The sequence below is a fragment of the Copadichromis virginalis genome, linkage group LG4, assembly GCF_057382275.1.
Source record: "Copadichromis virginalis isolate Kocher_CV1m ecotype Utaka linkage group LG4, C_Virginalis_male_GT1.1, whole genome shotgun sequence".
NCBI classification, from domain to species: Eukaryota; Metazoa; Chordata; class Actinopteri; order Cichliformes; family Cichlidae; genus Copadichromis; species Copadichromis virginalis.
The window spans coordinates 29,423,786-29,451,677 of NC_140621.1; the positions used below are offsets into that span (position 1 = coordinate 29,423,786).

The 27,892-nt window shown below is 41.3% G+C and overlaps 1 protein-coding gene across 1 annotated transcript; it reads left to right on the plus strand.

Annotated features, from left to right (window-relative positions):
- Positions 1-27,261, plus strand: vat1 (vesicle amine transport 1). The gene is made up of 6 exons (XM_085454781.1): positions 1-643; positions 6,887-7,094; positions 18,140-18,310; positions 19,446-19,535; positions 21,279-21,520; positions 26,582-27,261. Exons 1-6 carry the CDS (start codon positions 218-220, stop codon positions 26,876-26,878), a joined length of 1,434 nt encoding a protein of 477 aa, XP_085310907.1. The 5' UTR covers positions 1-217; the 3' UTR covers positions 26,879-27,261.
- Positions 27,262-27,892: the final 631 nt, after the last annotated feature.

Below are 27,892 nucleotides of genomic sequence, written 5' to 3' on the forward strand. Positions count from 1 at the left end.
GAGCGCGGCGTTGACAACCACTGGCCACTGATCAGCCCACTTTGCACGGGTCGCGTCTCCATGCTAGACTGCTGAAAAAGGAGCTCTGTCCCTCACATTTTCTTTTACTTGCAAGTCAAGCATCTGACTGAAAGCAGCAAGCCCGTCCACGGCAACAAAAGCACAAGAAGTCAAAAAAACCTCCAAGTGATTTTCTAGGCTCATCACTGTCTGCACAATGTCTGGAGAAGACGCACCTGCTCAGCAGCAAAACGCCGTGGACCAAAAGCAGGAAACCAAACCTACCGAGGAGCCCAAAACCGAGCCACCCAAGACGGAGTCCCCACCCGCCGCCGCCGCAGAGGCAGCGGCCACCCCGGCGGCGACCACCGAGAAGGTCCCTGAAGAGGAGACCTTCACCTACCGCGCTCTGGTGCTCACCGGCTACGGGGGGTATGATAAAGTCAAGCTGCAGGTGAAGAAAGGCAAGCCGACACTCAAGGCTGGTGAGGTCCTGGTTCGGGTCAAGGCATGCGGACTGAACTTCGCCGACTTGATGGCCAGACAGGGGCTGTACGACCGGCTGCCGTCCCCGCCGGTTACCCCGGGAATGGAGTGCTCCGGGGTGGTGGAGGCTGTAGGGGAGGAAGTAACAGACAGAAAAGTAAGCACAAACTAGCTGTTGCCTTTTCTTTCTTTTACTGTGTCATATAAAAAAAACTTGCTGTGCTTGTTTTAATGTTTTGGTGATATGTATTTCATTCAGTTTGGGGCCGAACTGTTACATCTGGGCATGGGCGTGTCAGGCTTTTCTCCCTTCACTGGAAAAAAGTAGCGGTCGGGTTTCCATTTCCACGATTAAATTAATTTAACGTCATCAATCGATTGCAGGGCAATTCATCCAAAATACGGGGATAATATAAATCGGCTTTTTGGTTTAATATTGAGCTAATGTGGTTTCACATCCATTCATTCACTTCTGCGTAGAAAGCAGATGGCACTTGTTGTCTTAACGTGAAAAGCAATAAAGCATGTCAGTGTGCTCATGTTGATTTTTCATCTCTTTTGAAGAAGCCAAAAGTGTGTTAATGAGGCAAGTTGTGCACAATGCGGCCAACAGAGGCGTCGCCCCTCTTGTCTCCCCGGTTTTCGAATTGCGCTACCAGTGCGCACTTAGATTGAGCAACTTCAAGTACAAACTAGTTGCTGAGATTGAGAAGGATTCTCTGTTCACACCAAACATTCATGTTGAAAGTCTAAATCTATATAAACACATGTAATCTGTGGGATGCCTTCCATCCTTGCTGCACCTACGCTATGCTGCGCTTTGATGTGCGCCATGGTGCGGCGTGTTGCGTCAAGTTAGCTGGAGACACCGTGGACAAGACCGGAAATGAGTGTGTTCTGCCTTCAGAATTAAAGCTACTAACGCGTTCATGTGTTTATTAGCCTATCATATTTTGTTAAGAAAAAGAAGGAAGCAATTAGGTGTAAGAAAACGAGCACTTTTGATGGAAAATTATTTAAAAGAGTGGCTAATGGGTATACAAACATGGCTCTACTTGCAAAATGTTAGGCTAATTAATAGGCATTTTATTTTGGAGAATATGGAACGCTGTCACAGTAAATATTATGACTTGACACCGGTGGCGGAGACCGAAGTCACCGACGCCTTTTGTTACCGGGAGCGACGATGGCGCACACACGAATGGAAAGGGCGAGGCGCGACGCAACAGACAGCATGGTGTGAGAAACTGAATCAGTCGCACTATGTTCCAACAGATATCGAATCATATGTCCTGTGCTCAGAGATCTCTTTAACCCAGTGTTTCAACATCAAAAGTTCAAACCAGTGCGCTCTCAGACAATTAAGTAAATTAAACAGAATATTGAAGCCCCTTCCACCTTGATTGTCATCCACAAAGAACGATGCGTTGTGATGGCAGCAGGATTATTGGTGTCTGTCTTAAATTGCACGATGAGCCATATGAATCTATGTCTTGTCTCCTAGCAGCATGGCATCACCACGGTAACGCCTTTTAAAGGTTTTTAAACAAAAAAAAAAAGAACCCAAGCGTTACAAAGCAGCCAAAGATGACTCACGCTGCTTGTTGTACTAGTACCAGATTTTCTCACATCGTCCAGTTAATATCTGTGGACAACACCATGTGATGCAAGTGCAGAATCAGTCCATCTGACAGGGAGTGGCACATATGTCTGTAAGGTGTGGATCCCTAGATGGATGGCTAATCTATTGCAGGATAACAGTAATAGGGTTAATTAAATGATTGGTGATGGGTGAACTTACAGCAGCCAGACATCATAGAAAGCGAAGACCCCTGTGTTTCAAGAATACTTCATTGCTCCTTTCCACATTGTCAGGGATGTTGATTTGATTTAAAGGTCACAAAGCACACAGAAACACACAGCCTATCGATACGCTCCTACATCCCCTTGCGGCCTTTAGCTTATAGAATTAGGAGACAATCTTCCTAATGGATAGAGATCACTGCAATCTTTTGGCAGCTGACTCACATGGAATGTGCTGACCCCTGATGGCACAGAATTTTTGGGAGGCTCATCACCCACTGCTGCATTATTTGTCTGCCCTGTATCTCTCCCAGATAGACATATGCACACAAAGACATTCAACAGTGGGAGTGTCTGAGTGTCTTTCTTCCCATATATAATACATAAAGGCAATAAATTTATTGCTTCTTAATTAAATAAAGTAAGATAAACAGTGGTTAAGTAGAGTGCAATCCGTTTTATTTCATATTTCCAAAACATTGATATAGCATATTAGATATGCAATGCTTTAGGTTAATTTCTGAAATGCATGAGAACTGCTTTAAAATACAGAAAACTGTGTACAGTAGTGTTTTTGAGTCTTTTTAATGCTTCTACACTTTCTCCCCCCTTTGGCGAGTGCAAAGACTCGTGGGATTCTAAATTTCTCACTTCAAAGCATGACTTTAAAAGTGTTGTTGTGTTTAAACAGGTGGTTTTGTATTTAGACTCTGTTGCCGGTGTGTGAATGGGTTTTTGGTGTTTGTCTGGCCAAAGAGAGAGTTAAGGTTTATCTAGCTATGGGCCACCCTGACTAAGACACCCATAGCAATTAATGACATCTGGTCAGGATTCATCTTCAGGAAGTTTGTTAAAATGCTGAATAGGACAGTATTCACATACACATGTGGTGCAAGAAGTAGGGGAATTGCAAGAACACTGATGTCCTGTTATAAGAAACTTAAGTAAGGAAATGCAGCAAGGACATGTAATTATTCATTAAAGTAATAAACTGTGAAGTTATAGTTTAGAGCTCTCAGCTCTTTATTGTAGTTTACTAAAATTCTTGAAGTATAGATAAAGGCTATTAAACATTTTTAGATTATGTTCAAAGATTAAGCAATATTTGTTTTGAAACTCAAATCAGTACATGGATCAAACAGTCCCGTACGCTGGTTTTTCCTCTATCTTGACCTCCTTTTATTGATTTTTTTTCTCCTCCATTGTCTATCAGTAACTTTCCCTTCAAAGAACTATAAGTTGACTGAAGTATTACAGGAGTTGAGTCACCTGAAATAACCCTAGCAAGCAAATGTGGGGAAAAGTAAAACACTGAGTAAGATCAGAAAAATCATGAATCACCCTGAAGCTCCCGTGACACTAAACATCAGCGTTTTTTTTTTAATGTTTTGTTTTTTGTTTGTTTTTTTTACATCAGACCAGCTTTAAAAATGTTCTCCCTCGGTGAGGATCTCGCCCATATGTTCTCAATTATCTCCCTGGCCCACATTGTCAGTCTGGTATTTCCTCCATCAATCCTCCCCTGCCTTTATCTATAGCTTTTTTTCCTTTCATATAAGCTCTTAATTCTGTCTATGACCGCTGGGCTATCGGCGACTTGCTCTGTCGTGCTGCCTTCACTTATTCTGGCCTTGTAACAGTTGCTGGCTTTCTAAAGAACAGCTTTCTCTATTGTCTTCTTGAGCTTGTAACGCGTGCTTTCCTTTCTCTTCTGGAAATTTCTAAAGGTGAACAACTAGACTTTCTTAATTCATCTGAGGGGAAAAAAGATGATGGATAAAATATAGAGATGCAGCAAGTGAGTGCAAAAAGCAAAAAACAGCTTGCAGACCATCACGTAGTTTGCTGGATGGGAGCTGGGTGTGGCCTTAACACCATACAAACTCCATGTTGAACCTAACGCCTACTGATGCAGCAGAAATATGTATGCTTTAATTTTATTCACAGGAGTCACAAGAGCTGTGTGGGTGTTATGTTTAGCCTTTATCTTTCGCCTGAACCTGACTTTGTTCAACCTTTCTTTTTTTTTAAACTTGATAATTTTTTTGCCTACATCATCAAAGCTCCAAGCCACAAAGCAGCTGACTAGGAGGCTTGCATACCCCAAAATTGAATCACTATCTGATTAAGTCCATTCATATACAATGTCTTTGTTCAAGGTGCCTGCACTCCTCACCCTAACTACATCTGATGCAGCATGAAGGCAGAGAAAGGAAGTGCAAGAAGAGGCTATGCGTTTGTCACACTGTGAAGATGTTGTAACAGAAGTGTCACAAGGCTGGTTTATTTGGCCTTGAATGTTCCTACGCAGCTTCTGTGTGACTGACAGTAACTCACATGCTTTACATGGGCATGGAAGAATGGCTGCAAATGCATTTGTGAGTCATGTTTGTTTCCTGTAAACGCCTGAACTCCCCCGCGTATCGATTTGTACCACACTGCACCCCCAATTAAATCACAGAGGTTGATGAATTTGAAGATCCCAGCGGTAAGAAAAGACAAGGAGATGGAAATGTGAGAGAGCTGTCAGCAAGCCAAGGGAAGTAGCCCGTGGTAAAAAAGTGATAGTATACTCTGAAATATACCAAATGACTCAGCCTTTAGACAGAAAGATGAGGGTATGAAAAGAGAGAGAGATCTCTCTAATTGGAATGGATAGACAGCGAGGCGCATGGCTCCCTCCAGACCATTAGAGAAGCCCGGGTGGAGAGGGTTTGTTCCCAGGAGGCGAGAGCTTGTCTTATGCTCAGCCATGGGGAAGAATCTGGCAGGGACTGTGATGGGTGGAGAGAAGCCAGGGGAGAAGATGGGCCCCATTGTCCTGTCTCACTGATGAGGAAGAGGTGATACGGGACACTCCTCACAAGGGAAAGAAGAAAAAGGATGGTTAAGACAGAAAGAGACAACGGAGGATGAAAGAGGGGATGTCAAAGAAGTCACAGACAGGATGAGACGCGGGACTGGAGAAGGGGAAGGAAGACATTCTATAGTTATAAGAGGAAAAGGAGTCAGGAAGTGAAAGAGAAAGAAGGGAAGAGAAAAAGTGGGGAGAGTGGAAACGAGGTGGGAGGGTGAGCTATGTCAGGAGCTGTGGTTAGGGGGGAGGAAGAAAACAGGAAAAGATTTATAATGCTACAGTTGTCGTTGTTTCTTGTGTCCCTCGACTAAGTTCTCCTGATTGGTTAGTTAGCCCGCTGGGGGGGGGGGTAATATCATGGCTAATTGTGGCTTTTGCGAATTGGAGGATCCTGCTTTGATAAGGATAGTCTGAGAGCGGTAAAAGGACAAGATGGTGATTAGGATATGAAACACACATTGCACCTGGGACCAAAGTTGTTCTAAACCAGTACACTGGCAAAATTATTAAATGCTTCTCACATGTTTTCTCATATTAAGAGCCAAGAGGGCACTTATGATGTAGTGATTGTTTGGTTTTTTCCCCTTCTTGAGTGTTATTTCCTGATCGCATTTAATACTTTAATTCTTTCTCATGTTTTAATACGATGCATGTTGGTTTTTAAAGCTAACAAAATCTTCGTGCAAGCAGTTAACAACTTCAAATCTTTTTTTTCTTCTTTTTCTTTAACTGCATCACTGTTTTTCTTCCTTTATAAACTCGGCGCAGCTCTGGTTACTATTCTTATTCTGCTCTAGTTTATCGCTTTCCTTCTTTGCTTCCACACTTTAAAAGCAAAGTGTTTGAGTTTGGTGACCGAGGTGGCCGCATGTTTGTGTGTGTTGCTATAAGATAAAAATAAACCTTAGTCTAATTATTTCTGTTCTGTGGATTGCATCATTCACACTGCACTAAGGACTATGAGACAAAGATAGCAGGAGATGAACAGACCAGCGCCTCCAGCAGTGAAATGGGTTCATCTCAAGAACTCAGTCGGTTAAAGTATTGCAGAATTTAGACCTTATTTAAGAAAATTGTTTAAAAATCTGTTATACATACATTATTGTAATGTGTCACTCTGCAGTTGATACAATATTGACCCAGAGACAGAAAGGAGAGGTTTTTCCCTGGCTTACATCATTGCAAGGTGGTCCACGGGATTCAGATATATTTTAGTGGGAAACAGATATCTTACTGATTTTCCAGTGCTTTAGGACTTTGGTGTCAATCTTTTTTGTCAGGTGGGATGAACTCAAAAATCCCCTCATCGACACTACTCATCAATAATGCGAATGTGTTCAATTAAATGAATTTTAAATGGGATCTTATTTTAATTCTGCATGTTCCAGTCATTTGTAGAGCTGCAAGTTGCACTGGAAAACTTGTAACCATTTCAGTGATTTATCCATTCATTTTAGCCTACATTCCACTCATCTATACCTTTAGTTTGCTGTTTAAAGTATTGTCCATGATGCTAATTCACTCACTTGTTTTCTCTGCATCCATAATCTCTAATTATTTTTAATGCAGATTCGTTAAGAAAATAAATTGTTCACGTGTTAACTTAATATGTGCATGTAATGTAATCAGACCGTCTATAATAACTATTCATTTACCCCCTAACAAGCTCTGGCCCCCGGGTTACAAGAACTGAATTTACAATTTCTTTCCACCCATGTCTTGCTGTGCTCTTTGTTTCAGGTTGGTGATAAGGTTATGGTGCTGAACCGCTTTGGGCTGTGGCAGGAGGTAGCAGTGGTGCCAGCAAACCACACCTTCCTAATCCCAGAGGGGATGAGTTTTGAGGAGGCAGCAGCCCTGCCTGTCAACTACATCACCGCCTACATGATGCTGTTTGACTTTGGCAACCTGCGACCCAACCAGAGCGTGCTCGTCCATGCGGCTGCAGGTAAAAACTAAGCAGAAACCAGTTTTCAAAAATATAGAGAAATTTTTATGCCCATGTGGAACACACAGACTCCTTGTTTTCTGCTAGGCATAGGTTGAAGAGACATTGATAAAAGGGATTGTTACTTCAACCACTGTGCTTGCAGCTTTGAATAATTGCCTGCATTCCAAAAAGGTCATATGTAAATAAATGTAATCCTACAGCTATTTGTCAGTTTCATCTTAGTTTGCACCATCTCTGTGATTGTGAACTGTGTTTATATCAACCTCTTTAATAGAGTTAAAGAGACCATTTTACAGTTCATCAGAAGAACACAAATCAAAGATACAAAGCTGGTATTACAGACTAAAGAAAACACCCTTTGGCACTTTCACTTCTTGACTTTCTCCTTCTCTGCGTGCCCTGTTTATGCATTTTTCTTTATGAATTATAGCCAATGGAAAAGGTCCCAGACTTCATCTGTATGAGATATGGCTCAGTGTTTTACTCTCTCTAGGACTCCACTAATATAAGAGCACCTGCCACCTGGAGTGTAAACGGTCAACGTTCAGAGCGAGTGGGTGGGAGGGAGAGAGATGGGGATTGAGGGAGTAAAAGCACCTGTTTTGGGGTGTGATCCACAAAGCTTGAGAGCATTTAATTGCTCTGTTTACACAATCAGGCCAGCTGGAGAGAACTGAAGAACACTAGCCAAAATAAGACGCTCTCTCATTCTCCCTTCCCCTTTTCTGCTGTCTACCACTGCACATTTCTCACTTTTTGTCTTATTCCCACTTTAATTGTGTAGAGGGAGCAAGAAAGGGGTCCCTCAGCTTTGGGAGCAGTTTGTGGGTGAGGATTGCTAAGAAACCTGACTGCCAGGTGAATGCATCCCTTGACATTAACACTGAAAAAAGAATGAATTTGTAAACTAAACTGCGATATGCCCCGAGCTGAATGACAGCTAACGTGCTCATAGTTGTGGAACTGGTGGTCTACAGAGGAATCCCAAATGTTTGCATTAATCATATCATCTAGTTGATGCAATTCATCCCTGTGAATACAAAAACTGTATGGCCCAAGGGTTCCTGTGCAGAGTGTGTTGTCGATGAGAGGAATGCTGTGTGGTGTGGTGTAAGACACATTTCCCTGCTGGTTTGGTTGATGCGGCATCTCTGGTTTCTCAGGGCAGGCTGCCAATCCTGGCTCGCCAGCTGTCCGGACATCAGGATTGTAAAAGCACATTGCTGAGGCTATGACAAAAATATTTGCTGAACAGTCTTGCCAGTGCTCTGTCATTCCTTGCATGTGTAAATAATCATTGCAAATAGTGTACGTCCTGCTGCACCGCTCTAAAAGCTAGCAGTGTGTATATTAGTAGTGCCTTTTCTGAATAAGGTGTTAGAGCGTGAGAGCTGCGTGCATCCTTCTCTTAACATCATCATCGGCTGCGTGGCTCAAAGTGCGTGTGTGTGTGCGTGTGTGCGTGCGTGTGTGTGTGTGCGTGTCCCACCCTGAGTCTGTCAAAATTGTTCCTGATGTTCTCTGATTAGTGTGATCAAAGGTGTCTGCTGTGACAGGGTCAAAGAGAGATGGGGGTGGGGTAAGACTGAGTGTCTACAGACCTATCTGCGCTGTTCTTTCAAGTCTGTTTTCCAATAACAAGAAGGAGATTAAAGCCAGGGGTGCTTATGTTCCTTACAAAATGTATTCCACCATTCCAGTGCAACTGGTTATTTCAAATTAAGACCTAACAGGCTTGTCTTTCAACCATCAATGGAAACCGGAGTAACCAAGAGAACTCTCACAGACACAGGGAGAACACACAAACACCATGCAAAAAGCCACAAGCCAGCAGGCTTATGGATTCAAACACAGGACCTTCTTGCTGTGAGGTAACCGTGCAAACCACGGCACCGCTGTGCTCTTCCGCTCAGACAGTAATGAAACTGAACAATTTGCTGTATGTAAGTGTGCGGAAGCTGAAATTTCTGGCCCAGAGTAAGAGAGACAAGCTTTTTGAATACGCACTATTTTTATAAATATATAAAAAATAAAAAGTGGTATCAAAAGTATGCTAGTACATATTAGTCTAAAGCCTTTTACTAAATGAAAGTTTAGCTTGCACAAAAAGACTTGTTGCTTTTATGTCATTCATGTTATTGTAAATGAAATTTCTATAATTTCTGACAGAAAAAGAAAGTGATCTGATGATCATGGGAAACTTTCAGTACTTTCTAACATGTTTATAGACAAAACAATTACCACTTTGTTTTTAGATAATAAACAACTTAACTGCTAACACAGGCATTGCTTCTAGCTTTATAGTAAAGTAATCTAAGGCGATGGTTCCCTTTTTTGGCTAACACTGAAGCAATGTTTACCTGTGACCCCTTTTTGCAGTCCATGATTAAGCACATCACATGATTGAGTTCTGAGCACATCACAACTCAAATATCCCTGGTTTCATTTTGACATGGAGGGGGCAGGGGTTATGACTCTTAGTTGGACTTTCCATATTGTTCATACTCACAAGGCACTCTTATTATGTGTAGTAACTTTGAGAAGATTTATCTTTTATAACATCATTTGTTAGTGCTGGTGTTTGTTATCATCTGTTTCCACAGGTAAAATTAATCGATATGCAATTCCAAGGTACATGCATCTTTTATCCTATGAAGTTATGACACAATAGTGAGTTACAGCTAAACCTTTCTCACAGCTCCACCCATTTGACTAGCATAAATAGGCAAAGGGATTTACATTAGACTCATTAGACTGTCTCAAAATTTTGCAATTGCTGGGTGCATGTGGAAGTGCACCCAAACAAACAACACTGATCTTGTGTGTAAGACATGTCTGCATAACACCACGTTCTTGCAACATTTGTTTATGTTGAGCAAAGATAATATAGTGAGCTTTAAGATGAGATTAACTGGGCCACATAACCCAGGAGTAGCACAGGCAGTGATTGGTTTTTCAACCTCAGTGACAAAGTACAGTTGTAACTACGATATAAACTGGTTATTTTTTCTTTTTATTGAAGGCCAAGATCGACAGCTTTTTACCACATAGACTCTCTGTTTGAGTAATTTTCTTCATTCCTCACCTTCATGTCTTTCTAGTAAATTCTTTGACTCTGACTGACTGTTTTTCTTTCTTTTTTTTTTTTTCTTATAAGAATCTAATCCGCTAATTAATCGCTTTGGAAAATGATTAATTAAATTATATTTAAAGCGTCCCTGAAGGTCCTAAAACCTTTAGTTGAACAATAATTCCTAATAATGAACATCTAATCATATCATTTTTGACAGATTTGGGAGTTTTTCTTATATAAAGGTTACTAACATTGATGTATATCATAGTTTGGATAAGAAGAATAAAATGCAAAAAAAATCTTTAAGTCAGGGGACAAGTAGCAGAGTCCTGGAAGACCAACAGAAGAGGGATCTCCTCTTCTAGAATGGATTTACAATATAGAGAAAATTATGTCATTAAAAAAAAGTTGGTCCCTTTCAAGAAATAATCTGGCTCTTAAATGGTTAACTTGTAATTGTTCCACTTTATTTTAAGACCTGATGAATGAGCTGAAGAAATACTGGTAGGTATACTGGTAGGTTTGTATACTTTCGGATGGAGGAATTTTTTATGCTATTCTAACTCACTATATGTTTATTATAATGACATGAGGGTCATTCTAATTGTTAAACTGTGCATGTGAAATTTCACAGAATCCATCCATTCTCAGCTTCTTATCCTTTTCGGGGTGGCGGGGGAGATGGAGCCTATCCCAGCTATCTTGGACGAGAGGCTGGGCACACCCTGGACAGGTCGCTAGTCTGTCGCAGGGCTAACACACAGATGCAGACAACCATTTAGACTCACATTCACATCTATGGGCAATTTAGAGTTTCCAATTAACTTATCCCCACTAATTGCATGTCTTTGAAAGAAAAAGACATCCAAGTAACCGGAGTAACCAGAGAGAACCCATGTGAACATGGGGAGAACATGCAAACTCCACACAGAAAGACCCTGGCCTGATGGTGGAGCTGAACTCAGGACCTTCTTGCTGTGAGGCAACATTGCTAACCACCGTGCCACCATATTTCAAGATTTAAAGATCGTATGAAACTGAAGTAAAGGTTACCGGTAATGTCAGAAATAATAACATAACCCTTCGCAGCTGGTTGCTTTGAATCAGTGGCTTCTAAAAAAAATTTGCCAGGTCTCACTTCAAAAGCTGGAAAAAAGTTCACACCACACATGTCAAAAAGTTTTATCATTCTGTAGAAATAAAAAGGATTCAACAAGTATTTCAGTGTAATGAAGGCCAGCACTTATTTTTATATATTTTGGCCTCTATTTTCCCTATAAAAATAATTTATTCATTAGTTTTACTCCAAATTTCTCCCAGGTCATTTTCAACCTCATTTTGTGAAAAGTTGCATTAATGGTGGTGATAAATTTTAATACTCTTGCTGATGGAAAGCAGTGACAGATGTTCATGGGAATAACCTGCTGAACTCTGTTGTGAGCGTCTTCAGGGATGGATGCTTTTGTCTCCATGTTTTCTGGTAATGTCACATCAGCATGAAGAGCAACATTTCCTCAAATGTATGGTGACCTTAACCCATCAGGATCAGGTGACCAGATAGGAATGCCTGCCTGGTGTTTAGACTCTGTCTGTCAGTCAGGCCTTTATGTGCATGTAAGTAAACTCTGGTGAATAGTCCTCAGCTGCTTCTCTCGTGGGTCCGCTCCTGTCCTTTCTCTCCAAACAATGGCTTTTTGTATTTCCTCCCATCGTGCCTCTCTACTCCACTGCGTTTCACATCTGCATCCTCCGTTGTCCTCCTCCGCCTCCGGCACTCCGTGACCTCTGCTCCCTCTGCTTGACCTCTCCATATCCGTGCTCTAGTCTTCGTCATCGGGGAACGTACGCACGTTTCCCCTTTTGTTTTCCCCAGAGGGCTTGGGTGGGGACGAAGTTTAGCGGCATTAGGATGCATCTCGTGGGTTTTTCACTGTACCCAGCCAACTGCCTTTCCTCTGACCTCTCCCTGAACTGGCCCTAATGTTTATGAACCCTGGCCAGTCGTCGCCCCCCCCCCCCCCCCCCCCACCACTACCACACCCACACTACACATTCCTGCATACATATGGGGCTCCACTGCTTCCAAACATGACGTCTACCTCTGTTTTATTTATGACTGACTGCGGTCCAGCATTAGGTGTCACGCATTGTGTTGGAGATGTAGAATGCATAATAAGAATTAGGTGGCGCTGTAGGGGAGGATTCTGCTTCTGTGCTTCAGCCATGTCCCCCATGAATGCCTGGATTTCCAGCTCAATCTTTCACTGCTTAAAAAAAAAAATACTCTGCACACTAATAGCACTGTAAGGTGCTTTCGTCTCCATCATATGTTATCAATTATCTCGGCTCATAAAGTTTGAGGTTCGTGTTTTGGATTTTATTTTTCTCAGCGACCAATTATGGTGGCTGCTGCAGCTGCATCTTCCTGGAGTGTATAGGATAGCCTTACGCCAGGGTTACACTGAGGATTAGCTGGCAAGAGTTGAAGTGAGAGGCTTCCAGCTGCTGTATGTTGGTGAAATACACTCTTGACTGTGATGGGGGACAGCTTGAAAGCATGCTTTTAATCTCCATTGCGCCGTGTGAATTGTGAAAGCAATAATGAAACAACTGAAAGTTTCTTAGACCATTTTTTACCTTTGAATCCCTCATGCCTCTGCAAACAACTAATGTGAAGGGATGTTATTTTTAACTGCTTTCATACTTGTCCTGCTTTAGAAGCAGCTGTCGGACAGTTCTCTACATAGCACATTGAAAGGACTTGGGGAACTTGGGTATCTGAAATAATTACAACTTTTCCTTTTTTGTGGGGGGGGTTCTATATGCACCTCAGTATTGCAAGTGTACTGTCAGTGATCTCTGAATGCTTAGTGAGTGAAACAGGTGGCTGGATCTCTCGGGTTTGGTAAATGAGAACCATATCCTGGTATAGATCTTCATGACTGCTGTCAAACCTTCAGGCAATGCCTAAGGCATATGTGTAAGCCACCAGTGTGCAGTTGACTGCAGATGGGACTGGCAAAATGTGTGTTGTTGTTTTTTTTTGGTTTTTTTTGTTTTGGGGTTTTTTGGGGGGGATGTTGTATGATTCCAAGAAAGATTCTTATTTCAGTGTAATTTTCTCCTCCCAGGACTCCCTCACAGATTACTGTTCTCATTAATTATTTACCAGCTAACAAAGTCCCTTGCTGTTTAAGCATTAGCTCATGCGTACTTACATCTCTGGCTCTCACAGATTTGTTGCTCCTTGGAGTGATTACAAAAGTCTGTGTCTTTATAAATGATTTCCCTTCCTCTTCTTTCCAGTCTGTGTGCACAGGAGGTCGTACCCTAGTTTAGCAAATGCTAATTCACTCTGACCACTAAGCGGGAATCTGGGCTGCGTGGTTGAACCGTCTCTGCGTTCCCTGGGCCTGGCATTGCCGGCAGGCAGATCAGCTGCACAGATAGGAAAGAGAAACCAGGGCAACCTCCAACCTAACCCACCAATCACGTTGCTTGTTCGCGCTCTCATTGCTGTAGCCGTTGACAAATGACCCCATCTACCCTCATCCCAACCACCACATACAGTCACAGGTGTATGTGAAACCTTTTTCAGGACACCTGTTTGTGTGATCGTATCTGTATCTGTGTGGCAAAACAGAATAAGTGCACACCAGCTTGTGTTTCATTTTGCGACAAGAAAAGAAGGTCATGTCTATACCTTTACATGCATATTATTATTTGGTCTGTGCTGTGACTGTTTTTGTTAGTGCTACGTGAGAATCATTACTCAGGAAATTACAGGGGCCACCATCACATATGTGCAAGGGATGTTTTTTTTTTTAAATTCACTCACAGTAACTAAAAGTGGATTTCCTGTATGAAACACAGAATTTCAACATTAGAGAGAGCACATTAAACTGCTCTTCAAGCCCACAGTGCAAGTACACACACTAGAACAGTCATTCCAGAAAACACAGAGTTTGTATAATGTAGTATAATACCTCAAAAGTACACATTAACAACAGCCAGCCACAGCTCCTTTTGTCATTACAGGAGTTGTATCTGAAGTCAATTATAGAGCTGAAAAGAACAGCAAGAATCTCAACAAGTTTATTTGGTTCAACTTGTTGAGATTGTAACCCTGCCATGGTGACTCTGGGTAACAAGAGATTCCTGTATTTCAATCTTTGTTAGCCACTAATGATAGGTTAAGGAGGACATGAGTCCTTCTGTGAAGAAATCCCAGAAAAAGAAACAAGGACCAGGGACTAGTCATCTTCTGGTGTTGACAGTAACCGTACGGCCTCCATCCGTCCCCATACTAACACCTGAAATCACAGACTGACTCATACAATTGAGTAACACCGTGACGTGTAAGATGATCTTCATTTGGGCAAGTAACACAAAACGCTGACAAGGATATGGCTTTAAAGTTGATTGACGCTCGACGTGGATATTTCATTTATTTTTATAAATCTGAAAAATATTTCTCATGTCCCCACCCTCCCCTGCTGGTGAACTCTGGGTGTGGAGCAATAATAGTGGCCTCAGTGTCAGTTTGGATTCCACTGTGTTTTGGGGAAAATTCCTCTTCACTCCTAACTCATATTGTGGAAGCCAAGTGCAATTTGTGCCAGAATGTTAGAATGTACGGATTCAGGGAAAGACAAAAACCCTACTGTTTATCCAGCTTCTCCGGAGAGGGAGAGGGAAGAACACAACAGATAGGTGGATGCTTTTTGACATTTCCTAATCGCCGAGTGTAAACAATTCAATTGAATCTTCAGGAGAAGAAATGTAATTAGCAACAAAAATGTACTTAAGCTGCTTTTTGCTTCCCTGAGCAAATGGATCAGTGTTTGTGGCTGGTTCTAAATTAACATGAATTCACACTCTGCTCCTGCCAAGAAACATTATTTTAGTTAAAAGAAATAGATATAAAGGGAAGACTTATAATTCAGGAACACAAGCAAAAGCACTAGGTTAATAAGAGGTTAATATTTTAATCTTGGCATATTTGTGAAGATTAGCAGATACCAGCAGCCATTAAGAGCTGTTCAAAGCTATGGCCCCGCTCCTCTCTCCTTTGTGATCTGTGCATGTATCAATGTGTGTGTCCGTGTGTGTCTGTGTGTGTGTATTTGCGAATCGAGATGGGGTGCAATAAGGGGTTCTGGCACAGCTCAGGAGTCTTGTGATGGAGGATCAGGAGTTTGTTCTCATGGGATTCAGAAACAGGTACCGTTCTCCTCATTGGCCACAATGTTTCTTTGACTGGAAACATTTGTAACCAGCCAATATGAACTAATTTTGTCTTCTCTCGTTATCAAAATATGGGTGTACAATATCATTAAAACAGACACTTATTGCTACGTTTTCCCCTCACTATGTATTACTGCAACAGAAGGGGAAAAAGCCATTGACTAAAAACAGCTCTTAAACCTCCCACATGACAGGCGATGCATATTCAACAATTTCTCACTTTGTCTGCCTTCCCCTCTACCTCACGCAAACTGTTGCGTGTGCACTAGTGCAAAAACTCAAGTCAAGTAGGCATGTTTGCGCTGTGTTCGAATGTGTGGAAACATGCATGCAGCTTTGTGATGAACTGTTTGTTATCACATATTAATTATAACGTAAGATATGATACTAATGACAAACTTGCCCAAAGCAAGAGCAGTTATTGAAACAAAATGGCTCCCTCTGCTCAGTCATTGTCGGCAATTTGGCCGAGGTTTCCTTGGCAACGCAAACTTGGTTTCTCACTGAGGACAAGGAGAGACGGTGCTGTTATAACGCAGCCGTGACGGCACTCACATCCAACAGCAACAGCCTCGATTTTGTTTTCTCGTCAGTTGTACCCTCGGTGTCAGCAGGCGTGATTATAGTAACGAAGAGCGGCTGATTCATCTCTCCTGGACTCGGGCTCTTACATCAACAAAACAACACAGAATACATTTCTTTCTTTACACTGAAATGAAGGTTTGTGAAGGAAGCAAATTAAAATGATTTGGATTTGTCTTTACAAGTTTTTTGACCCTTTTTTGAACCCTGTGAAAGATTCAAATCTAACAGAAAATGAGATCAGAATCATTGCTGTGAACCATGAAGTGTTTGTTTTAAGTCTTTTGAACTGACTAAAGGAATTATTGTGATTTTAAATATGCCGTTCGCTGTAACTACTTTTTTTTTTTTTTTTTTTTTTTTTTTTTTTTTTCTTTAAAAGACGCTCCTTGAATGATTTTGGTGACTGTGTATCAAAAAACAGTTTATTGTTCACTTTCATTTTTACTTCATGTCCAGCAGCAAGAGCTTTGATTCTCATACCCTTCAATAACGTTGGTGTCAGTAGGCTTGATAACACCAATGCAGAGTGATTGATTCACCTCTCCTGGTCGAAGGCTGTCAAATTAAAATCACAAAATAAAAAGAATTTCTTGTCGTCACATTGAAAATAAGGCTTTTGAAGCAGTTGAATTTTAAAAAATTCGGCTTTTATTTCCTGGTTCTTTCTCCTCTATAACACATTTTAGTTACAAAACTTTCATTTATTTTTAACACGGGAGTAAAAGCAAACCATTTTATTTTTCATGCTGGTAAGAGAATGGGGCCTAATCCTATCATTAAATCTTGGTTCAGTTTATTTATTTTTTGCTGTTTTTATGCAATAGTGCATCCGCAGAGAGGAACTGCTGAGACGTTGCTCTGAAAAGACTGGTTCACTGGCTCAGAATAATCTTTACGTTTATATGAAGGGACCAGAGGTGCATCAGTGTCATCTGATGCACAACATTCGCTCTGTGCATCACAAAAGAAACGAAAATTCCAACGTTATCGAAAGCACTGAAAACAACACATCCCACGGCATGTTCAAAACACTTTGCTACTGTGTGCATTTTATCACTGTATGTAAAGATAACTTATTGACAACAATCAATTCCACAAGTCTAATCTTTTGCACAAGGGCAATCAAATGTGTGCTTCTCATGCATGTGTCTGTCTTCCTGTCTTTAAGATGATCTTGCTCTTGATCTTCCATAGTCTACTAAATATTTAAGTGTAGATGTCTATGTAAGCATGCAAATTATTCATCTACTCCAAACCTTTCTAGCAGACAGGCAGCCCAACTATGCAATTAAAAATTTGTTATTTAAATATGTTTTGCTTTACTCTCTGATTCAGATAAGATGCACTCTTTACTTGGTCAGGCATGAATGACCTTTATGGATGCCTTTCAGTTCAAGTCCTCAAGTCAGGCCCTATTTCAAACAAGCCACTGCTTATCAGTAACCTATTACTTCTTGCGCTGGCTGCCTTTGCAAACACTGGCAGAGGCTTTTGCCACAACTATGTACACACTTTGGAATACAGCACACAAAAAACACAGATATCCAAAACATCCAATCTGTCTTTAAAGTCTTGGACAGTGGAGCCCTTTTTGTTTTCATCTGACATGATCATAAGGAACTATTTCATTTGTAATCCAACTGTCATTTTCCAAATGGTGGGGAAAAAAAGACTTGAGCTACTTTTTTTTTTTTTTTTTTTTTTTTTTTGACTTTGGAATTTTTGACAGGTTGTTTCAAATAAGAGAACCAGAAATTCGATGTCATTTGAGCTACAATGGCTACTTTCTCCAGACCTGGATGTGTGTGGGTGTCTATTCACCCCAGGCCAGCTGGGTTAATGTGATTGTGTTTAATGCGCTCCTTACATACCCCTGAGCAAAACACATTCACACTGATATTGACTTGCTTGTTTGGGAGAATTAATAATTAAAATCACATTTACCTGCCATAAGTATGTGTAGAATGGAAATTCCTAGATGCTTGTGTTGAGGTATGTTTTGTTCAGGGTGTTGCCTTGAAAGATTAAGTTGGTTATAAATCCATGCCAAATAGAGTTTGCACTAGAATTCATTACAAATCGTGTTTTTTTGCAGTTCATGATTTCACACATCAAATTAACTCTTGTCTTCCTTCAGGTGGTGTGGGGATTGCAGCTACTCAGCTGTGCAAGACAGTGAAGGATGTGACTGTGTTTGGCACTGCTTCAGCCAGTAAACATGAGACCATCACCCAGGGTGGAGTTACGCATGCCATTGACTATCGCACCAAGGACTATGTGGAGGAAGTCCGCAAGATCAGTCCAAAAGGTAAGAAAATTAGCCATATGCACTGTTAAAGCTGCCTAAATTCATATTGAGACTGTTTCATATTTGAAACTGAAACAATCTGAAATTCAGATTGATATTTTCCCCTGGCAAGAACCAGTACTGTGTGGCTGCAAACACTGAGATGATACATTTTCAACCACATTGTCTTTCTCGACAGAGCTGGCTGCAATGTGCACTAGACGGATAGCATGTAGGGAGTCATTTTCCCTACCCAGCAAACTCATTTCACTAAACAGTGACTGTTTGGATTCTCACTGCCACAAACAACGTATCCACACAGTTTTATGTAGATGGACTCGCCAAGATGAGCACAAAAGAATTCAGCTTTTCAGTAAAATGAAACAATGTTCAGTTCCTGTTTCTCCTTCCAACTACTGCTGTGATCCTAGCAGGATGGAGACTGTTATTATGCTGGTGGCTCATTTCATAGTCCCCTCTTCAGGCCGTCTCTGTTCTTTGTAACATAGAGTTAGACAGACAGGCATTACAGAGACAGATAGCAAGAACTGACACTTTGGACACAATGTATCTAATTAGAAGCCTGGATCAATGTGCAGTCCTGCTCTCTACCTTTCCCTCTGTGTCTTTGGCTGCCTGTCAATTTATGTGTGCTGTGGTCAAGGCGGAGTCCTGCTGTGAGCCTCCCACAACCAATAAAAGCAGGGTTTAATAGAGCAAGGAGGGGTAGCCCAATTTGAGGAGTCCCCTCTGGCGGAAAGGAGCATCATTAGGCCTGAGCTTATATAGTTCACCATTAATAAGCCACAAAGAAACCTTCATAGTTAGATTGCCATCCTTTACCATCTGTTCAGAGGGTAGGTTATTATTCTATCCTCCAAGGAATGGACAGCAACAGAAAGTCATTTTATCCCTCTGGTCTGATCAGTGACAAGAATGAAAGAACATCAAACAAGCAGGCCCTTACTCGACTCTTCTTCTTACGTCTCTTGGAATATATGGGCTCGTCTCTGTGCAAACATGGTGCGACTTGGCCACACTTGCTACTCCCAGTGAACTCTGCCATGCAGAGGTGGCTGCTGAGGAGACTTGGCAGGCTGTTCTCTCTGAATTCACACCAGTGATGACTGTCCCTTTCTTCTCTATTCTGCTCCAGGGATGGACATAATACTGGACCCTCTTGGAGGATCAGATACCCATAAGGCCTACAACCTGCTGAAGCCTATGGGCAAACTTATTACCTATGGTAAGTAGAAAAACAAGGCCAATGCTTGAGAGTCAGTTGGTAATTTTCACGAGACAGCCATCCACAACATTGCTTTGGAAGAACAGGCCAATAATTTGGGCTGTAATTTTTTAACTATACTATTAAGTGGCCACTTTTTTTTTTTTTCTTTTTTTTTCTAAAACTTAAGGTCTAAACCAAAATGTTGGCCATTATAATTGTTGGTGACCTTATTATAGCGTCATGTAACATTAGTAGGAATGCTAAGGCTTCAATTTACTGCTTCATTTTTTTTTAACTGCAACTCTACAGCTTGAAATAAAGCACATCAACAAAAGACAATATACCCAATATAAGACCGATGATGTCAAACCTTTAATTTGTAGCAGACTAGTAGAGTGGTGGGCAGAATAGAGGCCCATGTCATCGGCATGCTGCATGTCATTCGTGGGAAGCCCTTTACACTAGCTGTGTTGAGATGCCAAACTCGAACCAGTATACATGCAGTGGGTGGGGTCGGCATCCATGGAGAACAGGGTGCTCCCTTTGCATGTTGCTCAGAAACCTACTACCCAGCATGGTGCCCTCCACCCTCGCCCATTCATCCATGTCACCCCCACAAAACCCTCCAGCTCCACCCCACCATCCTCTCCCTCAGCTTCTTTTCCAGCTTATCAGAAGTATGCATAGCCGAACAATGAGTGTTTTATGCGCAAGAAACCTGGAATGTGTCTGAATGTAGCAGACTGGGTCCCTCTTTCTGTCAGAGCATGCTTTGTGTCCCCTGTTTCCCTTGAGAAAAGCTCACACAGTGAGGCCATAGGCTACATGAACGCAGGATGAGGGGGAATAGGGATGTGTTGACAGTGACAGCTGAAGTGCTAAAGAGGTTGTTTTTTTTAGGGTGGAAGGTGTAGGTGAGAGTTTGAGGACTGAGGGGAGACAGAAGGGAAACAACAAACTCGATATAACAAGGTGCAGCACTTGACGCTTGACAGAGATATTCAATTTACAGTGACGTAAAACAGCCAAAACGGCAAATCTCCACACTAAATGACCAGTTAAAAAGAAACATTTGTGATCTTTTTGTGTACATTACTTGACAAAAAATTACCTGTCGTCCAATTTTCTGCTCATTTTTTAATACATTAATAGAGTGGGTCTTTCACCACTAAGATGAAAATAGGTTATCAGGAAATGAAAATAGGTTATCAGGTGGGTAAAGCTGTTGCAGATGAAAAAAAACTGAGAAAGTTGGTGGGGGACTGGGAAATTTCATAATTGAATCTCATGGCAAAATTTTGTCCTGGAGAAAATACTGTATTATTACTACCACAAAGAAGATTTAGACTATTTTGGCAGGCGTGCATGCATGTTTCTGTCTGTGGAAAAATAAGTATTAATCCTCACCACTGAGGATGAGAAGTTGAGATCAAAACTGAGGTGTAGTTTGAAAATGGGTGTGGTCTAACAAAAGAGTGCAGAATAAAGGGTTCCAGTTCCTTCCCCATCTATTTACAACTCCCCATATTATATATCTTAATATCTATAGACATATAAATTTGCCAGCCTCAATAACAGTTCAATGGTAGGAGCCAACACAAAGAGTTTTGAGTAGTCTGTGTTTCATGAATTTAAGGTAGTCACAAAACCTTTGACTGCAGGTGTGTAGCTGGCCTGCTCTAAGTTAGTTTCTAGTTGAAAGTCTTTCTTAAGCTTTTTATTCCAGTGATAAGCGATTTAAGCTCTTACTTTTTCTGCCAGGAGCGGCTAACATGCTGGCAGGACAAAAGAAGAACCTGCTTGCTGTGGCAAAGAACTGGTACCACCAGTTCTCCATCCACACACTCAGCTTGATTCAGGGAAACAAGTCGGTGTGTGGCTTCCACCTTGGCTACCTAGATGGGGAGACAGAGCTCATCACCGAGGCAATGAATACCATTCTGGATTTCTACAAGGACGGCAAAATCAAACCCCGCATTGACTCTACTTGGCATCTTGAGCAGGTTTGTGTCTCTGTGCTTGCCTATTTATGCCAGTAATTACTATTAGTCTCATGTGGATTATGTCTTGGTGGATTACGTTCTTTATTCTCACATAAAATAAATTTATAAGTAGAGGCTATGATCGGTTAAATACTATGAGATTATATCATTGTTATTTTTTTTGTTTTTTGAAATTTTGCTTAAAGTGGTCAGTGTAGTTGAGTAGATTAGGTCATTGCAGGGACTATTACAGTGTAGCCTTAGAATTTTTGACATTACATTAATTTAGTATAAATGTAATGGCTTGTATTTATTTAGTTCATTTGTTAATCTAAATTCTATTTTAGATGAATTTCTGCTAATCTTTACAATTTAGCAGAAATTCATCAAATTTTTTTCAAAACTTATATTAATAATAGAAAATCTTCTGTATTTTACAAGATATATGCAGTAGTTTTCCTTTTTAGCTGAATTTGCCACTAAACAGTTTCCATTTCATGTCCTTTATATCTTTTTTTTTTTTTTTTGTAAGACCAGATGATTTATCACAACACGGGTGCATTTACACCTCTAATATATATGCTTATTGACTCACATTTACAACCCCCCCCCCCTTTCTTAAAATGGATGTGAATGCCAGGTGGGCCTGTGTCTGTTTATGCATTTGGTGGTAGGATCTGCAGAAGCTGGGTGTGGCCGTGATTCAATAGGCCTCCCATTCAACAGCCAAAGTTTGTGCAGAAGAAGCGCTCTGTCTCAGTCAGACAGACAGACTCAGATTGTTGCTGACAAAATTAACGCTGCTAACAGATATGAATAGAGATGGTGTGAAAAACACAGATAGACGGAGAGAGAGAGAGTCAGAGGCTGATATCTTCTGTTAAAGTCAGAGCTGGTCAGTATTTTGGCTGTGTGACTGGGACCGGAGAGAAACACCCGCTGCCTTTCTCCGCCATCTGACGCTCTTTCTCTGCCTCTCCATCTGTCTGCTCTTTCTATCAGATTCTTTTTCTCTGTCTTTAGGTTATTGACTCCCTCTCTGTCTCTCTCTGTCTCGCTGTATTCTCTCCTTCTCCCTCCTCACAGTGTATCTTTTTTGCTCTTTCTCTCTTGTTGCTATGGTGACATCCTTTAGTCAGCGTGTGCCTCTGTCTTAGGGAGGGGCCCTGATGTATGAGAAAGAGACTTGGAAGGAGAGTGGAAATACACAGAAGAGAAGGTATAATCTCTGTCTGGCTTGGAGCAAGTTTTTGGACAAAGTCTGCAAACATGGGTTAGATTTACATGAAGCCTAATGATTCTGAAAGGTTTAAAAGCTCCATACAAAGAAATATGAAACGGCTGAAACTGACTGAAATTTAAAATGGTTGCATAGGGTGGGACCTTTTCATAAACTGATCAGAATTTAAAAAGAAATTATAGCACATAAATGATTCCTTTTTTTTTTTCTAAACAAAGGTTGTAAACACTTTTTACGATTTTGTAAAAATGGTGGTTTGAGCTGAATTGGCCCTACGTGGAGTTTGATTTTAAAGAAGATAATAATGGAAACTGCTTCAGATCAGAGAGCTGCTCCAACACCCATCAAAGGGATAAGAACTTTCACAAGAACTTAATGCTAGGAGAAACCAGTTGGATCATTACTTGTACTTGGCATGAAGCAGGTTATGGTCTGCTTTGAATGCCTTCTCGCTTCTGGTAATACGCCTGTAGGAAACTTGACAACCACTCATTTGCTGTACATTCACTCTACTTTTGGCTATGTCATCTTACAATGGCACAGTGAAATATCACAGGACCAGGGAGCTGGCAGGTCAAATTCCGATTAATGTCCAATCCAACTCTCCAATGTTCTTTCCTGGGTAATGCCTGTAAAAATTCAGGGCTGCAGTTTGAGTGAAAATGACTCTGTTTATTACTCTTATGCATGTTACACTGTCCCAGTTTAGTGTTTGTGCATCCATGCATGTAAAACTCAGACCATATTAAATCACATTCCATGTAAACAGCTGACCTGAAATCTTCAGTCAGAAGATGTAACCGTAGCCAGTCACACTTCTGCTAGTAGAAGTAAAAGCTGTGGGTTAATAGGGTTATGTTTTAGTGTACTTTTCAAACGCAGGCACCAAGGCAGAAGATGCATTGCAGAGTATATAATTAAGTTAATTAATTTACAGATGGAGGGAGAAGACCATTAAAGTTAAGGTTTGGGGCAAAGAAATCGATACAGCTTAGTATCCTGATATTTTATGTGGCAATTACGTGGCGATACAGGGAATCCATTTATTTTATTAGATAAATAAAAATACTCTGGGAAAACGATGAACAAGAGGGCTCACCTCATGCGCCACCATCCCGTGATCATGCAACCCGAGCAAATTTACATTTAATCGGCTCAGCAAACTAATGGCTCAGTCATACAAGTTAAAATTGTCCAGAGCTTGGAGGTGTTACGGCCAGTGATCGTGATTACACAGGTCACTTGATAGGAGGCAACCTTTCTGCAAACAGTTGCTGTCAGACTTGGACTGACTGCAATCACTCTGTGGTTGTCAAAGGTTTCATATATTTGCTTAAATAATTTATAAATGCGAACGCACAACTTGAGAGAACTCGACTCAAATGGCTGCCAGGTTGTAACCAGGTTAAACTCATATAGAACAGGTTGCTGAGTTCAAATGTCAATTTATTTCTGGAGAAGAAAAATTAGGGGATTTTTATGATAATTTATCACTGTTAATAACAACAACTTGACCACATGGCAACATTTATGACAGGTTTTAGTGACACTGTTGGTTTGCTTCAGTCTCATTTTGCAGCAAAAAATAAATAACTGAACTGAAAAAACTTTTATCTTATTGGATAAAAATTTCCAAACAGGAGGAGAAAAGAAGGGGAGTCGCCGACAGAAATGGGGAGGGAAAAGTCACAAAGACTAAGTAAAACAGGTCTAAAAGTACATAAAGTAGAGCAGGATGGCAATCAACAGGCGAGGGGAAAAAGGCAAATCAGACCATAAAAATATTGGAAAAAATAATAAAGGCACGAAATAAAATGGACACATACACAACAGAAACTTACAAATAAGAGGAGTTAACTGAAAAAAAGAGACATGGAAAAACTAATGACACAGCAGACCATGACAGATAGTTGATCGATTTTTATGACCTCGGTTGAAATGCCACATCTTGACCCCATTCATCACATCCCATCCCCCCCACTGTCACTCTTTGTTTTTCCTCCAGTAATCAATGAACATGCTAGGACCATGTTTTTTGTAAATTAGACTGTTCCTTCCTTTCCTGTAGTTCCTCAGGATTCATTATCTACATCTGCACCGATTTCCAAGAAGATAATGGTCATGTAAGTAGCCACAAATAGCACACCCTTATCAAGATGCCTGGGAGTGAGAGAGGTTGGCAGATCTTAGAGAGTGAAGCCTAGAAGTCGGTGGAGTCGTTAAAAGGAGGCAGTCTGTGACTTTCATTCACATCGAAGATGATTCTTATAATTCCTGGACTCACCCCTCCCTTTCTTTCATTGCCTGTTCTTCATTTGTGGGATACCAGTTGCTCCCTCCGCCTCCTCCTCTCCCTTTCCCATGTGTCTAAGTCGTCAGGGCCACGTTTCAGCCAGGCTTTACGTTGCTAGGAGATGGCCCTGTTGCCGTGGCATTGGTCGTTAGGTGGTCTGCCTGCCTCGCGCAAATAGCGAGATTTGAGGAAGGAGGGAGGGAGATGTGATGGAGACGGGAACAGACAGTGGACAGAGCCCAGTGGTCAAGAGGAGGGTGGGGCCAGTCTGGCTGGGATTCTCCACTCATCATTATGATGAAGGAGCAGTAGGACCAACATCACCCATCCATCAATATGGAAAGGGGAGCCTGAGGGTTGTAATCTCATCTGTCCCCAACGTGAAATATTTAGTTTTTGGAAAGAAAATCTCATAAATATCAGATTTGCCACTTCATACTTCTTCTTTTTTCTAATCATTTTAACCCAATAAGCACCTCAATAGGACGGTGTAACATTTTTCCAGGCCAACCTTTCAATAAGAATGACATGCCAAATTCTACAGTACCACATATTTTGGTCACTATAATCCTGTTCATTCTAGCCAGCAAAGAAATCTCTTCTTAAAAGAAATTTTACTTGAAGTGATGGAGCATAAAATCCTCAATCCTTGGTCTTAGGAAAGAAAATCAGTTCTTAAGTTTAGGCTTAACGCTTCAGCAATCTGAATTACACAATACTTTGAAAGTTTTACTGCAAAATGTATTTTTAGTGGAAAGTTTCCTTGCACAATATTTCCAAGCTGAGCTGTAGTAGAACCATCAGCTATTATGAAGCTGATGAATGTTTATAAATGTAGATTACATTTTAAAAAGCAATACCTAAGTTGTCATCAGTTGAAAGCCAGTGGCTTCAAGTTTGCATTTCAGCAAAGTATTCCCTCTTTTGCTTTAAACACAAACTACTTACTTCCATGTAATCAACACTCCGTCTTCTTGAGGAAATCTGTTACTTCCTTCCTAATGCGTAGTGATTAAAACATCTTAATATTGTGGGGGGATGTCTGTTATTTGATAGAATGGGTGAATTTGATAAAATGAAGCAAAAAGTGATTTTGATTTTAGTTGGCCCATCATTAAAACATTCACTATTTTTATATTTAAGACACACTGATATTAAATAATGCATGTTTGAAGTGTTCATTATTCCCTCCATTTGCTCCGTTATCCTGTTACCACTTCTTATTTGCTGTGTACTGCTGCAACAATCTAATTTCCCCTCAAAGATTATTAAAGTCTCATCTAAACAAATATAATTTCTCATATACTGCATATTAAAGTCATATTTGAAGAGCAAGCTTGCAATATTTGTTTCCAGGCTGTGGTGTCAAGAAGGGAAATTGGAGGCAGATAATGTAAAGAAACACATATTGCTGTGGAAATGTTTTTGGAGGGATGATACTAGCTTCTTCTGTCTCAAAGAGAACTGTTTAAAAGCTTCCCTTTGCTCCTTTTCGCTATTTGCTCTTTCATCTCGCCTTAAATAATCAGCTTCTCCCTCTCTCCTCCAGGTGGGTGATGCCATGAGAAAGATGCAGGAAAGGAACAACATTGGCAAAGTGATCCTCACTACAGAGCCGATGCCCGAGGAAGAGAAGAAGGAGGAGACCAAGAAGGAGGATAAGAAAGAGGATAAGAAGAAAGAGGATAAGAAGAAGGATGACAAGAAGAAGGACGATGCCAAGAAGGAGGAGAAGAAGGATGACAAGAAGGATGACAAGAAGGATGACAAGAAGAAGGAGGAGCCCAAGAAGGAGGAGAAGAAGGAAGAGGAGAAGAAGGAAGAACCCAAGAAGGAGGAGAAGTGAGAGGGTTGAATGGATGGATAGTCAAGCAGACCAGCAGGGAGTTTGTGTCTTGGGATCTCGGGTGTGGTGTGGGATTGTGGGGATGGATTTGGCAATTTAGATGGATGGGGTGGGGTTGGGGGGGAAGTAAGAATGGGAATGGGTTAGAAGGATGGATTAGAAAATGATCACAGCATTGTCAGTCTTTCACATCCCCTCTCCATCACCTTTTGGGTCCACAATGACAGCGATTACTCAGACCTGGCTCCACCCACCTCCCCCTCCCTTCCTTTTCTTGCATTTATGTCTTAAAGATTCTGATCACATCGAAGCTCCGAACCTATCTTCCTCTCTGACATTGAGTGGAAACGGCCAAAAAACAAAAAAAAAAAAAAAAAACATAACGATAATGGCAGAGACAGAAGGACCATGGAGGATTGTGGGTACGGTCCAGGCCTGGGGCAAATTACTGTTTCCCTGACAACAATGATCCCCACTCTCACACCGGCCCCACCCTCGACCCCGTGCCCCTCTGCACCTCAACTCCCACTGTGCTAAATTGTTCTGCTCTGACTTCCACCTGCCACCTCTGCTTCCCCATCCCCTCACTGTGCTGAGTCCCCACCCTGCCCCCACTCCACACACACACCTCCCACACCACCGCCCCTGCCCACCCACCTTCAGGCCGGACCCACAGACAGGCACAAAGACGGGCAGTAAAATGAGGGAACCACACCCACCCACACGTTGCTCTCAGTGTCCAACGCTTAGTTATGTCACCAAGGATGAGTCAGAGATGCCTGTGATTGGCTGGTGCACCTCCTCTGGAGATATTTGCATCATGGCTTTTATCATGATGTTTTATGGCTCAGACAATAGTGTTAATACTGCAAGACCTAACCCTGGTTGTCATTTATGTGGACTTAGCTTGAAGCTTGTATCGGTGTTCATATAAAGCAAGGCGAAACCTCTTAACAGTGCATTCGTTCCCACCAAATTAAGTGAAGCTAATATAGAATCTGCAGTTTTGCACTA